The 18,460-nt window shown below is 28.3% G+C and overlaps 1 protein-coding gene across 1 annotated transcript in view; it reads left to right on the top strand.

Moving 5' to 3' along the window:
• Window positions 1-2,725: 2,725 nt before the first annotated feature.
• Window positions 2,726-18,460, top strand: part of LOC136080775 (sodium/potassium-transporting ATPase subunit alpha-like) — a 44,966-nt gene continuing 29,231 nt past the window's right edge. The window contains exons 1-2 of the mRNA XM_065797867.1: window positions 2,726-2,879; window positions 4,513-4,605. Coding sequence (XP_065653939.1) covers window positions 2,847-2,879; window positions 4,513-4,605 — 126 coding nt within the window. The 5' untranslated portion in view covers window positions 2,726-2,846. The remainder of the gene's footprint in view (window positions 2,880-4,512; window positions 4,606-18,460) is intronic.

The raw sequence follows: 18,460 nt of genomic DNA on the forward strand, positions 1-18,460 counted from the left end.
AAACGTTCTGTGCCCGCTAGGAAAACATATCTGGTCAAAGCACGGAACAGAATAAAAATAATTATCTATGTATATATATAATTATCTTTAAGGTTATTGTATTTAAGCTCCTCTGCAGTTCTTGGAATAAAAATATAAATAATAGTCAATCCAATGTGATCTTTGTAACTCATGGGCTTAAGTCAACATTCTTATACTAGAGTATACCAACAAATTCGATGAACTCTCTTGAGACTCTATTACAGAACTAATTACAGAAACATAACTAAAGATCTAAAAAACTGCCCGTTTCTGTTGATTTTAAATACTATAACATTATTGATTTCAATAAAACTTTGATATTTAGATAAAGAGGGGAACCGATATAAAATACTGTCCAAGACGGCGTCAAGACTCTCGGCGCACCTTTCTATTCCCCAATCAAATTTAAACAACATAGTTTTTAATGATTTTATGATTTATTTTTCAAAATATTTAGAATCTAATTTTGTTGAAATTGTAAAGCCTCGTAAAATAAATATAATTGGCTGCATTTATCGTCATCCTTTAGTAAATAAACACGAACTGGTTTCTAACTCCTCTACTTGAAAAATTAAATTAAAAATAGTATTTTTAATGGGCGATTTTAATATGCATCTAATATGTCACAATGAATTTAATCCTGTTTCTCAAATATCTTGAGACTTTAACGACTTACTCACTAAACTCTTTTACTATTACACATAACGGCTATATCACTAACATTCATTAATAACATGTTCATAAACTTTCATCCTTATTACCAGTTTTCAGGTAACTTTACTATTTCAATCTCATACCACATAGCACAATATAAAGCGTGTACACAAAATAAATGTGAAAAAATAAATACGCATTTTTTTTTTTCAGTGGTTGTATTAATATATTTTTCATTGGGTTTATATTTTGTTGGCAACATGTTATAATGATGATTGATGATTGATGAGATCGCAACATGTAATGATGATAATTAATGATTGATGACATCACAACATGTAATGTTTCAAAAAAAGATTTTAGTTTTACCATTTAACTTCAAATAAAAGTTATAAAAATGACAAAAGAAGAAGACGTTTAAAAATATTTTGCACAGATTTTATGGAAAATCAAAATTCAATAGCAAAAAAGTTGTAAACACATTTCTACATCTTTAGTCATGTTGTTTAAGGTTTTTCCTAAACAAAATCAATCAAATGCAAATCTGGTAATGGAGGAAAAAAGGTTTTTCAAGACATAAAGCAAGTTAAAAAACTGGTTCACAGTTTTAAAGAAAAAAATTTAATAAAGAAAAAAATTTAATAAAGAAGTATTTATTGAGGAAATATCTAATATCAATTAGGCTTTTTCTATTAAAAAAATTATGATGTCAATTAATCCATGAAATTCATTTTTAAAACATTTGATGATATCTTAGATTGACGATCTTCCTACCTAAGATAATGAAATACCTAAATCTATTTCAGTAAAAAGCAAACTTTTTAAAAAGTTTTTAAAATGCAACACCGATACTAAAAATAACTGATTCTCAAAATTTAAATTTTGTAGAAACAAAGTCAGCGACTTGTTAAAATTTAGTAAAACGTACTTTATAACATATTTTAATAATAATCTAGACAATTTAAAGTGGGAAAATGAAAATCATTATCCCTGTACAAAGCAGGGGCGGATTCAGCACTTTTTAAAATTTGAGATGACTAAATTTTAGAACGTAGAAAGTCAAAAATATTTATATGTTTATACTTATGTCAAAGAAGGATGCTTTGCATAAAATTGCGAAAAATTGGAGCCTGGCAACAAAAAATCTTTAGAATTTTAGCCTCCCTGCCCCAAACGTTAGAGCAACAAATTAATGAAAAAAATTTTTTATACTACTCTCAACTTAATTTATTTTCATCGATAAATTTTAAATTTCATAGTATTATCTCTGAGCGTCCAAAAATTATGACCATATAAAGTTTGCCACCCCCCCCCCCTCCACCTTCTCAATTTTAGGAGATAGCAAATTTTATATGTTATAATTTTTGAATGTTAAGAGATTATTGTATGAAATTTAAAATTTATCAATGAATATAAATTCAGTTAAAAATAGTAAAAAAAAAATATTTATCTACTTGTTCCTCTAATAATAATACATAAGAATATCAAAAGGAAAAGCACTACAAAATTAACGATATTAATGCAACAACCACTGTTTAAAACTTGTACTAGTAATTAAAGAACAATTTAATCCTAATTGATGACTTGACATAATAACTAACAAATAAATTTGTTAGTCATGACAAACAAATAAATCATCATGACTAACAGTAAATTATTAGTTATGATTAACAAATAAATTTGTTTGTCATGATACCAAGTTATCAATTAGGATTAAATTATTCTTTGATGATATTAATTAATAAAGATCTTTCTGGATATTGGTGGTATTTTCTAAATCAAATTGTCTAATACAAGATAAAGCGCCAAGATTGACGTTGTTAAATCTTTTGTTAAAGGCCTTAGAGTAAAGTTTTTACACCGTTTTTTTGTATGTAATAATAATTATTAATAACAATATAAACATTCATTCTATTAACTTTTGTAAACAAAAGTTGAGTTAAAATTAATTAAATTTTGATTATATGTTTTACGCAGCTAAAAAAAATAATAAATTAACCTCCCAGAAACCATTTTAAAGCTTTATATGGCATTTGAAATCATGAAAAAAAATTAGGGCGTGAATTTATAAATATACTGAGCGCTTTCGTAGTTGCGAAGAGCAGTCGAAGATATCGTTTTCATAGATTTAGAAAAAAAAAAGCTGAAGAAAAACTTAAATATTTACAACTATGGCAGATCCAGGGGAATTGGAATTAAAAGGAGTAAGAAACTAGTACACTTTTAAAAAAAAGCATTATGTTACGTTAGTTACAATAACAAATTTTTTTATTTTATTTTGTACTATAAAATTTACTTGGTGCAATTTGCATAAAACATTACCTATTAAGCATATGCTATTTATAATATAGATAAGTTTATATGCATAAACTTATCTATTGTATTTATACTTTGATCCCTTTGCTTAGGGAGAAACCAGTATAAACAAAATAGTTTAAACCGATTAAGTTAAATATAACTTAACGCATCAGCACTTACATAATACTATAATGCACAATATTTAAGAAACAGTTTAGTAAGAATCGATTTTTTGAAAATTCTAAGGTGCCTTTTAATTCTCAAAATCTATTATTTGTGTTATCATAAATTTTAAAGGAATTATCTATAAAATTTTCTAAATTATTTTCTCACTAAACAAATAATTTTCCAAAACTTTAAGTCTTTGTTGCATTTAAACTAATGTCATTTATTTGCCAAGATTATGGAAATAATAACCATAAAATAAACCAAGATTATGGGAATAGATTAGTTCATAGTTTTAGACATAGCAATACTTTATTTTTTGTTTTTATTAAATTTTTAATACCAGATGTTAATAATGAGAGTTGTTTACAAATCCAGAAATATTGCTATTTATAAGCAATACTTATGATTATATAAATATTGACAAAGGCCTCAGAATGAAATTTTTTTGTAAGGCCTAGACCACAGACACCTTGCAATCAAAAACTATGTGTAACTGATAACACATATAAAAGTTATGTATAACTATGATATAGCATAGTGCTGCAAGACCAAAATAAATATCAATAAACCAACTATATAACTCTAAATTATCTATAAATTTTATTTTTAAAACTCTAGTGATTTGCATAATCATTAAAATCACTTTGATAGTACAAAACTTTAAAAATGGTTATATACTTTAATAACTTTATCTGAACTTAAGAGTTTAAAGTATATTTGTATATTTGGATTTTAAAAAATAATAAAGTTGCATGGTGTTTTATTTGACTGCCTTCAAATGCACACTAATCTGTTAAAAATTATGCATACTGTCGTACAGAATACTATAGATAGAGATACAGCATGCTATAGCATATATTTTCAAATGATGTATATTCACCTACAGTATATTAAAAAGTATTTCAATGTTTTGCAACTCAGGTGAAAAAATGTATTACATTGAATTATTTAGTTGATAATTTTGTTATAATGTGTTCAAAAACTAAATGTGTATAACTAAAGAATTGTTATGTATTAATTAAATCAGCAGATTACAATAGCAGGGTCAATTTAACAGTCGGACATCGCTGCCCCTCAGACTATTTTTGAGACCTTCTAGAAGAGGGCAACAAACCATTGTTGATTTATTCATTAAAAATGTGAAATGGTTGGTTGCCCCCATAAATCAGATCTCAAAAACAGTTCGGGAAGCAGCAATGTTTGACCTTTAAATTGAGCCCTGAAATAAACAGAAATATAAAAAAATACAAACTCTTTTTATAATTTAAAATATATTTATACTTAAATATAATTTGATTATATTTTTTGTTGTTATCAAGTTTTGAAAGTTTTTTGAGTTGTTATAAATATATGTTCTTAATTTTTTTCTAGAATGCAGATAGCTATTCTGTTATTACAAAAAAAACTACTAAAAAAAGTCAAAAAAAGACTAAAATGGATGACCTTAAAAAAGAATTAGAAATGGTAAGTGTTATAAATACAAGTAGACAATATATATATATATATATATATATATATATATATATATATATATATATATATATATATATATATATATATATATATATATATATATATATATATATATATATATATATATATATATATACATATATATATATATATATATATATATATATATATATATATATATATATATATATATATATATATCAACCTAACTATATAGCAGACCTAACTGCTGACCTGAAAGTGTTTAAGGTCAGCAAAAAATTGCCGACCTCGTTTCTATGTTTTATGGTAAGACCTTTGTATCAGATAGTTTTTGCTGACCTGATGCCGACCTCAAAAAGATTGAGGTCGGCAAATTATTGCCGACCTCATTTGTCCTGATTCTACGGGTTGATATATATATATACGTGTATATATATATATATATATATATATATATATATATATATATATATATATATATATATATATATATATATATATATATATATATCAGGCCTTGTTTTAAATAAAAAAATGCTTAACGCAATAGCCTAATGTGAATTTGATGTTATAAAAGTCTCTTTATTTTTTTATTTTTTAAAGACATTAATTTTTTTAATTACTGCAATAATATTAATTACCGCAAAACGAGTTAAATATTAATTAACTTCTTTTTTATTATTACTATAAGGGAATGTTTTTTTTCTTTAATTTTTTTTAATAGTAATTTATTAAATTTAATATCAGATTTTTAAAAATGTTTGATATTAAAAAATTTCTTTCTTTTCTTGACATTTGCTTAAATGAATTAAAATATGTTAAATTTTTGAATTTTTAAATGATTATATCTCAAATTTCCAATTGCGACTTTCCAACTACAAATGATTTTTTTACTTTATTTATTAACAGTTTATTATTTTTATTAACAATTTTGTTGTGAAAGCAAAGATTATTTTTCCAAGCATCATTTATTAAAATGATATCGCTGTATATGTCATTTATTAAAAAATAATTGCTGCGATTTAACTTGCATTTTAATAAAAGTTTAACTTACGTTTTGTGCAAATTTTTGATGCAGCCGTTTATTTAAAATTTAATTTTGAGTAATAAATAATGTTTAGGAAGAAAAACAGAAAAAAGAAATTGCGATAAAAATGAGCTAATTTTTTTATAAAATAATAAATAAAATTTAAATATTGAACAATATTTAGTAATATTTTTAAATAAATTTGACAGTTAAGTTAAACCCAAGCATTAACTTTAATTTTAATAAACTTGAATATATTTTATAAATCAAAATTAAGTTAAACATTTTTTAAATCTAAATTGAATTAAATACTTTTTTTATCAGAATAAAATTATATTTTTTTATAAAGTTAGTTTTAAATTAAATTATATATTTTTTATCAGAATTAAGTTATATTATTATGATCTTTGCTTCAAGCTTAAAGCATTAGCGTTTTCTAAGCGAAAGAATCAATCATTACAATTAAATAAAAATAAAATATAAATTTTTAATTTTATATTACGATATTACTTTTAGTACAATATTACTCTTAGTAATACGTTCATATTGATGATAAAATGCGTTATTTTTAAAGAATATTGAATTGTTATTGTAAAAAACTGTAAAGCAACAATAACACAAACTGCAAAGTTTAGAGCTTTTGTTAATATAAAACAACTTTGTGACGCTATTCATGTTGCTGTTTTATAAAGTTAAGTTTTTATAACATAAAACACATTTAAAATAAAACAAATTAAATAAATAGAAATGTTTTAGAAAAAAAAAATGTATACGCATGCATATCTGTAGATCAAACGAGTAAGGTCGAAGCAAAAAAACATTACCACCTATACCACATACATACGATATACAGTAGCGTGCAAAAGTAACCGGACAAGAGCATAGCTCGAGAAAACTTTTGAATGAAAAGTCCAATTTCTTTCAAATTTTCACTGAAATGTTGAAAAATTGATTACAAATCTCAAAACAAATGAGTTTTTACTAAATCTAAGCAATCTAATCTTAAAAGTTCATTTAATTAAAATTTGTGCGTGCTAAAGTATCCAGACAGAAAAAAAACTTGAATTAGATTTTTTTTAAACATTTTTTAAAATGGAAATGCTTTTTATTTTAAAGTAAATTGCTTTAGTACTTTGTCGGGAAGCCCTTAGCATTGATTACTGCTTGACAGTGACAAGGCATTGAGTCCACCAGTTTCATAATCACAATAATTTTGATTTTTCCCCATTCTTGTTTCAGAGTATTCAATAAATCACATTTACTTGTTGGTTTTTGACCTGAAATTTGTCGATCACATAGACATTCAATAGAATTAAGGTCAAGAATTTCGATTAATTGAAAGTCCTGACCTTAATTAACTTACTAACTAATGCTATTCGATTAATCGAATTTCTTTGCTTTTGAAAATGTTTTTCGCAAGGGTTGAAGTGTGCTTTGGGTTATTGTTCTGCTTAAACATCCTTCTTTGAAGCATTTTTTCTTTAGCATGTGTAGCATAACATCCTTTATACATATTTTTGTCCATTTTGCCATCAATCAAATGAATAGGACCAATACAATCTCTATTCAAGTTAGCCCAGTTCATAACGTTTCGACCTCTCTGCTTTACTGTTAGTAGCTAGTATTTAGGATCGTTTTTATGGCTTTTTGGTCGACGGACATATCTAATATTATCAGATCCAAATAACATAAACTTAAATTCATCACTAAAAAGTACTTTCAATCACTGTTCTCTTGCCCAATTCAAATGTTCATTAGCAAATCTTAAGCATGCTTTTCAATACATTATATAAATAAAAAGTTTCTTTGTAGGACGTCATCCAAATAGATTTGCAGATCTCACAAGATGTTTGATTGTGTTAACACTACATTTTACATTATAAAGTTCTTTAATTTTAGCATTTACCAAGACATTTTGTGTGGATTATTTTTCATGGCTCGAGGATGGATATTTTAGCAGGGTAATGACCCAAATAACACTTCAACCCTTATAAAAGACATTTTCAAAAACAAAAAATTCAATTAATGGAATAGGCATTGCAAAGTCCTGACCATAATTCTATTGAACATCTATGGGAACACATAGATTGATAAATTTCAGGTTGAAAACCATCAAGTAAACGTGATTTATTGAATATTTTGAAACAAGAATAGGGAAAAATCAAAATTATTTTGATTATGAAGTTGGTAACCAATGCTATGGGCTGTGTGACAAAGTACTAAAGCAATTTACTTTAAGATAAAGCATTTTCAATTAAAAAAATGTTTAAAAAGAAATCTAATTCAAGTTTTTTTTTCCTGTTTAAATACTTTTGCACGCGCAAATTTTAATTAAATGAACTTTTAAAATTAGATTGCTTAGATCTAGTAAAAATTTGTTTTTAGATTTGTTCATTTGTTTTTAGATTTGTAATCTATTTTTCAACATTTCAGTGAAAATTTGAAAGAAATTGGACTTTTCATTCAAAAGTTATCTCAAGTTATGCTCTTGTCTGGTTACTTTTGCACGCTACTGTATACCACATACATACAATATACATACAATACTACATTTTTTATAATTTATTGCTATTACTATTAAAATTCTTAGAATAATAAACGTACCATTAAAAATTTAATTATAAATAATTTTTTCATTCAAATAGTTTTTAAGTTTATGTTTTCATTTAAGTTTTTCATTCAATTTTTTTCGTTCAAATTTTTTTGTAACAAAAATTGAGAAAAAAATTTGGTTTAATAAATCGATTTATATTTCATTAAGTTTAAGTATATGCTTAAATTATTTTTTTTGAAAAAAAATTTCCTTAAACGCCGTTTTTTGTAAGAATCAGGCAAATTCCTGAATCTGTGGAAGTGACCTCCTCCAAATTGCTTGAATTTTTTATATATTGATCAGAATATAGAGAAAACCTGTTGGGGAAAAGTTTTTGAATCCATTTTTTTGGCAAGGCAAAAAGCTGCACAAAACTTTTGTAGTTAATATCAGACATAACCCAAAAGCTCTCTCCAAAAAATATAAAAAAGTTGTGTGACACTGTGCAGTGGGCAATTATCATAATTCAAAAGTACAAAAACATTCAGTTTTGTTAATTAATATAGTTGTTAATATATATAATAATAATAAATATAATAATAATAAATAATATAGTTAATAATAAATAATAATAAATAATATAGTTAATAATAAATAATAATAAATAATATATATAATAATAATAAATATAATAATAATAAATAATATAGTTGTTGTCGGTCACTTTAATGCTCACCACTCTGAATGGCTTGGCTCTAGTGTCAGTGACTCTGCAGGCATTAAAGCCCACAACTTTTGCCTTTCTCAATCCCTAACTCAAATAGTCAGCTTTCCAACTCGCTTTCCTGACAACCCTAATCATTTACCTTCTCTACTCGACTTATGTCTTGTTTCTGATCCTAGTCAGTGCTCAGTTTCTCCACATTCACCCTTAGGTGCTTCTGATCACAGTTTGATCTCTTTAAAACTAATATCTCATTCTTCTTCATCACCTGAATACCCCTATTATCGAACCTCTTACAACTACAGTAAAGCTGACTGGGATTCTTTCCGTGATTTTCTTTGTGATGGCCCTTGGGTAGAAATCTTTCAACTTCCTGTCGACAAATGTGCTTCTTACATAACTTCGTGGATTCAGGCTGGCATGGAATGTTTTATTCCCTCTCGACGATTTCAGGTCAAGCCTCACTCTCCTCCATGGTTTTCCTCACACTGTGCTGCTGCGATTGCCAATCGAAACCGTTACTTCCATATTTATCAGCAAAACAATTCTCCAGAAAACAGACGTCTGTTTATTACTGCTAGAAACAACTGTAAAAAGGTTTTGTCTAACACCAAAACCCGCTATTCTCAGGTCATGAAATCTCGTATCTCATCTCAAAAATTAGGCTCTCGTGACTTCTGGAGAATCTTTAATAATATCAATAATAAGGGCAAATCTATAATTCCACCTCTCTTGTATGGTTCAGACTTTGTCACCTCACCTAAAGACAAAGCCGAACTGTTTGCTAAAAACTTTTCATCAATATCATCTCTTGATTCCACTAATTGCGTTCTACCTGATATTGCCAACAAACAGGTTGATCCATTGCTTGACATTCATATCACTCCAGCATCTGTATCTAAAGTGATCTCCTGCCTAGACTCTTCTACAGCTTGTGGCCCAGACAACATACCTGTTATTGTCTTGCAGAAGTGCTCTCCGGAGCTGTCGTCTATACTCTCAAAACTATTCAACAAGTGCTCATCAGAGTCTTGTTTTCCAGCCTGCTGGAAAGCCGCATCTATTATCCCTATCTTCAAAAATTCTGGGGAGCGATCTGATTCGTCTAACTACCGTCCCATAAGTCTTCTTCCTATCATAAGCAAGGTTTTTGAATCTTTAATTAACAAACACTTAATTTCTCATCTTGAATCTAATAACTTACTTTCTGACCATCAATATGGATTTCGATCTTCTCGTTCTACAGCTGATTTGCTAACAGTAATAACTGACAGGTTTTATCGTGCATTAGATGAAGGTGGAGAGGTTAAGGCCATCGCTCTTGACATTTCAAAAGCGTTTGATAAAGTTTGGCATGCTGGTCTTCTCCATAAGCTTTCTTTTTATGGTGTATCCGGCAACATCTTTAAGATCATTGAATCCTTCCTTTCCAATCGTAGCATAAAAGGTGTCCTCGATGGACAACACTCTTCTTCTTATTCTGTAACTTCAGGGGTTCCTCAAGGTTCTATCCTTGGCCCTATACTCTTTTTAATTTACATTAACGATCTTACAGATATTCTCACATCTAAGGTGGCATTGTTTGCTGATGATACTACCATTTATTCTTGTCGTGATAAGAAACCAACACCCTCTGATTGCCTGGAGGGGGCATTTGAGCTTGAAAAGGATCTCACTTCTGCTACAGCATGGGGCTCACAGTGGCTGGTGAACTTTAATTCAGATAAAACTCAATTTTTTTCAGCCAATCGTTATCGCAATAATTTAGACCTTCCTATATTTATGAACGGTGATGTACTCGATGAGTCACCTACTCTTCATCTTCTAGGATTAACTCTTACTTCCAATCTTTCTTGGAAACCATATATCAAATCGGTTGCAAAATTAGCATCTGCTAAGGTTGCATCTCTTTATCGAGCTCGCCACTTTCTTACTCTGGATTCTATTCTCTATCTCTATAAATCTCAAATCCGGCCTTGTATGGAATACTGTTGCCATATCTGGGGCGGATCTTCTAATGATGCCCTTTCTCTTTTAGACAAGGTGCAAAAACGCATTGTAAACATAGTTGGACCTGCTCTTGCAGCCAACCTTCAACCATTATCACATCGTCGTAATGTTGCTTCTCTTTCTCTTTTCTACAAATACTATAATGGGCACTGCTCTAAAGAGCTAGCGTCTCTTGTGCCATCTACTAAAATTCATTCTCGTGTTACTCGTCATTCAATTAAGTGTCATCCTTTTTCTGTGACTGTTCCTAAGTGCTCCAAAAACGCTTATTCGTCTAGTTTTTTTCCTCGAACATCAGTTCTTTGGAATTCGCTTCCTTCATCTTGCTTTCCTGATTCATATAATTTGCAATCTTTTAAATCGTCCGTCAATCGTTATCTTGCTCTACAACCTTCATCTTTTCTCTTACAGTAACTTCCAACTTTAATTAGTAGCTGCTTGCAGCCTTGTTGGAAGCGAAGATGTTTAAAAAAAAAAAAAAAAATTTAAATGGGAGTTAATTCTAACGGCAAAGTGTTGCACACGATTTTTCTTTCAGGATTTGTAAGTATCGTAGGTATTGAGTCTAAAAATAAAAGAAAGTTATGTGATCCCTAAGGCCTATTTATAGATTAAGGCTTGAAATTGAAAAAAAATGTTATAGTATACTTACAAAAAGACCCATTATGGCAGAGGCTATGTTTTGTGAAAATGTAAACATGCCTAAATGTCGATACAACATGGTTCTAACATAATTAAAAAAAATTGTGTCATTTTGTCACACACATGATATAACATGAATTAAAAACTGAACAAAAATTGAACAGCAAGAAAACTTTATTGCTAATTAAATAAAACATAAGTCAAACATTTAATTGTAAAAAACCTCCTCTTTCCTTAAAACTGTGGCTGCGACAATGATTTTTTATCATCATTTCAATCATTTGTGTTTATCTTGTTAGTTTTATCCTAAGATAAGGAGTTGATTTAAAGACATTTGTTGAATACATGAATTTACTGGTGGACGATGTTACTCTCGTTTGGATAAGAAAACTATTTTACTTAAGACTTGGATAAACGCTTTTGTTCCAAATACCACGCTATTAGTAAATATTTATTGAAAATTGTTTAAAGTATTTTAAGCATTTATTAACTATATTTTGTAAATTTAATTTTAGTAGTTATTAATATTTTAAATAATTATTATTTAAATGATTAAAAGCTTTAAACAATTTTTAATTAATATTTACATTTCATAATATATTTTTTACATATCGGGTAATATTTGTAAAATTAATAAAATAGTTTTATGTCTTCAAATAACTATTTCAACAAAAAAAATGTTTATGTCTTGTATTCAAATAACTATTCCAACAAAAGAAATAGGCATTTAATAAATGTATTTAATATTATTTTAGTTTTAAAATTTTGATTTAAATATTAGCAAATCTGTTCAATGAATTTTTACTAAAGGTTAATAATTTTTAAAGTGATTTTAAGGCGTCTTTTAAATTAATCATAATTAAAGGAGATATTATTAGATAGGAGATATTATTAGATAGGAGATTTATTAGATAGGAGATTTATTAGATAGGAGATATTATTAGATCATAATTAAAGCGGTAAACATAATTTTTAAAATGTTATATTTTTTCGATTAAAAAACGTATTATATTTTAAAAAACATACTTTTAAGAATATAGAGTATTTTTTTAGTTATTATGTATAATTTAAAAAATTACGTTTAATAAATAAATTACATTTACTATGGGTTATTTTAAACAGATCGTAATAAAACCTTTATTAGCTTATTGTAATTGTTATTTTTATTATTTTAAAAGCCAAAAAAAAAAAAAAAAAAAGGAAAAGAAACAAAACTTTCTGAAAAAGTTTAAATTTTGTCTTTTCATTTTCCTCCAGTAAACTAAAATAGCAAAAGATGAAAAGTTCATTCATTAAAAAATTAAATTTGCGTGATAGTTATTAACACTGAAAATTTTGACTTAAGTTTATTTATTATCAAAAGCAGTTTACTCTTAATTGCCATAAAACAAAAGTTAACTTCACTCTGAATGAGAATTTTAAAATTGCTCCTATCTTTCAAAATAGCAAATTTATATACATTTCATTGTTATAAAATTTTGCAACAAGTTTTTAAAATGAGGTTTTGTAACGAGATTCTTTTTTTTTAAAACAAACATAACCAAAGGACAGTTTAGTCACGTAATTACGTAAAAAAGCAATTTCTTTTTAATTCATTTTATTGACCTGAAGAAAAAACGAGGTAGCTAAAATTAACTGAAAGTTATTTATATTTTTTTTTTTTAATAAAAAAAGTAAAAGAAAAATTAAAAATAATTTTAGGGTGCCTTTTTTTGGGCGTCCATACTGCTTCAGCGGTACTAAAACAGGTCTGGGTTTGTCCCTGTATACAGTAGCAACCCAATCATTCACTTTTCATGCAAGACAAATTTCTTTTCCAAGGTCGGCGATGTCTTCCTTATATTTATCATCATCTTCATTGTCCCCTGTCTGATTACAGTCATCGTTTTTGCCATAAACTTCTTTGTTACCGTTAATCTGACTGTTTTCATCATTTTCTGTTGTCGGTTCTACTAGCGTACCTTTTCTTTTCAGGTTACTAAATCTACAACAATGTCAATTGTACATTTTTTTAAACATTGTGAACAAACAAAATTACAGTTTTCACTGAAGTTTTAGTTTCATATTTGCAAAAGAACTATTTAACAATCAGAAACATAATCTAATTTGTAAAAGTTTTAATATCAACAATGCCTACCTTGAAAATAAAGATCTTATCTGTTGGCTAGTTACATATTGATCAGGTGGAAGGAGGAGGCTGAATAAGTGCGAATTTCATAACTGCGAATCTGCATAAGTGCGAAGCAGTTGCAAAGACTGGCATAAGTGCGAACTGGCATAAGTGCGCCGAAAGAATTTGCAAAAATTGGCATAAGTGCAAACTGGCATAAGTGCGAACTGGCATATGTGCGAATCAATTGCAAAAACTGGCATAAGTGCAAACTGGCACAAGCGCGAACTGGCATAAGTGCGCCGAAAGAATTTGCAAACATTGGCATAAGTGCGAACTGGCATATGTGCGAACTGGCATATGTGCGAATCAATTGCAAAAACTGGCATAAGTACCAACTGGCACAAGCGCGAACTGGCATAAGTGCGCCGAAAGAATTTGCAAACATTGGCATAAGTGCGAAGTGGCATAAGTGCGAACTTGCCAATTCGCCACTTATGCCAATTTGCACTTATGCCAATCTTTGCAAATTCTTTCGGCGCACTTATGCTAATTCGCGCTTGTGCCAGTTCGCACTTATGCCAGTTTTTGCAATTGGTTCGCACTTATGCCAGTTCGCACTTATGCCAATGTTTGCAAATTTTTTCGGCGCACTTATGCCAGTTCGCACTTGTGCCAGTTCGCACTTATGTCAGTTTTTGCAATTGTTTCGCACTTATACCAGTTCGCACTTATGCCAGTTCGCACTTATGCCAATGTTTGCAAATTGTTTTGGCGCACTTATGCCAGTTCGCGCTTGTGCTAGTTCGCACTTATGCCAGTTTTTGCAAGTGATTCGCACTTATGCCAGTTCGCGCTTGTGCCAGTTCGCACTTATGCCAGTTCGCATATGCCAGTCACACTTATGCATGTGAACCTGCTCAGAGCTCATTTTATTACCTGATTCTCCTCAATGAATAAAGTATCTATATAACAGTGCTTTCTGTTGACTTAAAAATCTAAAAAAAACTTCAAACTGGTAATGTCCAACCTTTTAATACAAAAATGTTCATGCAATGTGGTTTGTCTTTAACAGAAACATTGTTAGAGAATGAAGAAATCTGTATATTTAGTTGTGAAGTAATTTTCATCTTATGAACAAATGAGTTGCAAACTTTATCCAATGATGTTAATGATTTTGGAACTGTATGAAGACCAGATAGCATGTGTTCTTCTAACTCGGCATCACTTTCAAATAATAAGGTACAATTGATTTCAGTGCAAAATCTTAATAAACATAATTGTCTGTCAATTTTCTGATTTTCCTTTAGTGACTTTTTTCGCTTAATTGAATTATCTGTTTTGCTATATGGCAACAACAAATTAATCAAAGGTTGAATTTTAAGATTTCCATGCTCTTTTTCAATTCCCTCACCGATATCGAAATAGCATCTTCATACTTATCTCATCAAACTCAAATAAGTGATGGTTGCTAATGTTCTTAATCTTTGGCCCAGTAACTACAGTTTTATCATGCTAATTTGAGCAACTGCTACTTTTGCATCTTTAGCGCCAAAACTATAATGCATAGTCTTGTGTATATCTTCAGCAGTCAAAAGATTATTTCCAGAATCAACGTAACTCCTTAAGATTGTCTTTCCAACTGCACTATCCCTGCCACATTGATCTTTTTCACAACAGGGTTCATTATAATCATATCTCAGCAATTTTATATTTCTCTCTTTGTATATATTGTAGATTGCTTCAGCTGAAAGATTTCCCTGATAGCAGTCAGCATTATCAGATTTGGTAAACATCTTGAAATGCAATTGATCAATTCTGAATTGGTCTATAACTGCAGTGGCTAATGAAACAACATCGCCTATTCTCTGATCACACCTATACATTGAAGTAAAGTAAACACGCTTTAATAACTTTCCTGCTATTTTTATGAAGAATATATCCACATGTAAACTCATTCCTTTCTTGCCAAAATACTCTCTTTGGCCCTCTCTGTATCGAACCGGAATAATTTTTGACAAAAATCTTTAAGCCAGAAAGCTGTTTCATCGTTTAGTTGCTTAAAAGCTTCGATTTTTGCCTTTTTCTGTTGAGAATCTCTAATCAGATGTAATATGTAGTTTAATACATCCTTTACAGCAATTTCCAAATCATAAATCAAATCAGCACCAGAATTTTGAATTGCTACTTCTTTAATCATCTCGATAGCTTTGCACAAATCATAACAATCAACACATAGCACTTCTATCTCTGTGTTGGATTGAAGATTTTTTTTAGATGGATCTGATAAAGCATGTTTTGAGCTATGAGAAGAAATGTTTGAGTCATTGACACTACAAATGGTTTGATAACTTGTTTTCAGATACCTTTTTTCTTTCTCAAGGGCAGCTTCGAGAGGTTTAGAATTAAATCTTCATGCCAATTTTTGTAATGTTTGAAAACCATTCATTCCTGAAGCAGTGACATCATCTTATCCAGCTAAGCTTTTTCGACTTAGGGTTTTATTGCATGCAATACTTTCCACATACTTGAATCGGATAATGGTACATAATTATTTTCGATGCAACTTTTTTGATAGAACATGATAGCGTGGCTAAATCTTTTGCTCTTCACCGCTGTCGTATTTCAATTTTTTTATTCCATAAGCAAAATCATGCAAAATGCTGTGTGTAAATATAAAATCTAAGAAATGTTCACACTTTGTTTGACCAAGACTAAATTGGATGAACACTTTCTTCTCTGGAAATGCCAACCCTTCATGCCATTTTCTTGCTATTTCTATACGGTGTTTGGTACACTCAAATGTATTCATTATAAACATTTTGGTATACTTAGTATGGTCTAATAATGAAAGGATAACTAACTTTCCCATGGAATCACTTTGTTTATATACTTTCTGAGCATGAATAATTTCATTTGGGAGAGGGCTATTTATTTTATTAACATTTTTACTGTTAAGAAAATCTATAAGTACTTTCTCTTGTCCAGGAGCTACAGGTTCCGCAAACTTTTTTTTTAATAAGTTTCCTAAGAAAACATACTTGCGCTTTAACTTATCTTTAGTAGTATCTTCAAGATATTTGAACTTCCTTTTTAATCTATATTTTATTAGACTTGCATTAAGAACCTCAGTTACACTCTCACAGCTTCTAAGAGATTCGTCCTAAATCTCTTGTGAAACAATAATTTCACCGGGGTCAAATTCTTTATCTGGAGTAGCAGGTGTCATATATGTTTGTTCTTGTTTTGTTTGTTTTTCTGTACATAAATTAGTGTTTTCATTGACTCTAGATAAAACAGTTACTTGTTTTAAATGAGTAAAACACAGCATTGCACCAACTGAAAATACTTCATTGTATCTCATTGACGTTGATAAGACAACATGTATTAGTGATGCTTTTGACTTTTGTCCAACATTTGCATGTTAGACGAAAGTAAAAACCATTAATTTAATTACAAATAAATCGTTTTTAAAAAAAACCACAAAAACGCAAATTTAATTGACCAGAATGTTTTAAAAACATTCTGAATGTTTTTAACAATATAAACAATGTTTTTATTTTTATTTTTTTTAATAAAATGTTTTTATTTTTAATTTTTTTAATAAAATGTTTTTATTTTTACTGTAAATCATGCGCAGAGTGTTGCTACATCGACTATCTTATAGCCTGACTTGCAAGGGAGTGCTGCTACATCGACTAACAAATAGCCTGACTCTCAAGGGAGTGCTGCTACATCGACTGACAAATAGCCTGATCCGCAAGGGAGTGTTGCTACATCTACTATCTTTTAGCCTGACCCGCAAGGGAGTGTTGCTACATCGACTGAGGGTTTGGTTAGGGCAGGCAGTCTATCAATTAATAAAAAAAAAAAATTCCGGGCTTGCATTTTAATTTTTACTTTTTGTCAACAAAATATGGAAAAAACTTTCAGACAACATCTACGGGTTGTATATATATATATATATATATATATATATATATATATATATATATATATATATATATATATATATATATATATATATATATATATATATATATATATATATATATATATATATATATATATATATATAAGGCTTGAACAGGAATAGCGTGCGATCGCATGCTGTAACTGATCACATTTATAGTTTTTTTTCTTTACAATTTTACAAGGCTGTTTTGATGTTTTAACAATTTAAATGCTATAAAATAATTGTTGCACTATGAATAACTTTTAATCATTGATCTTTTCTGAAGTTTTTAATTTACGTGAAGATTTAAATAAAATAAAAAAATAATTATAATGATTGTTTAAAATAAACGCATTTTGTGTAAATTACCAAAAAATGATATGTATACATTTTTTTTATGTTGGCATTTATTTTTAATGATTAAATTTATGATTTATTGTTTAATTAAATGATAAGCGTTTAATTAAATGATACACGTGATAAAAATTAAATGATGAGCATTTAAAACTAATTTTTCATATCTTTCTAAAAAAAATTTAATTGATTGTTTTTTGAAAAAAATTTTAAATGTTACTTTAAATTATGAACAAATTAGAGACTTTTTGTTACTGCAAAGAACAAGTGTATGAACAATTTATATAAGTTATACAATAATGTGTTTTATTGGCTAGTGTAAAAGTTTTGAAGTATCTTGTAATCTTACGTTGTTGTTTTTTTAATCTTTTAAACAAATGTTTTTGATGGCTATCATAATTAAAAGTTAAAAAAAAGATTTTTTTTTTTTTTTTCAATTATGATAGCTATGAATAAGTTTAGACTATTTATTTATTTTTTAATTAAGTTCATTACTATTTAAAATATTT

Source organism: Hydra vulgaris, chromosome 05, assembly GCF_038396675.1.
Source record: "Hydra vulgaris chromosome 05, alternate assembly HydraT2T_AEP".
Taxonomy (NCBI): Eukaryota; Metazoa; Cnidaria; class Hydrozoa; order Anthoathecata; family Hydridae; genus Hydra; species Hydra vulgaris.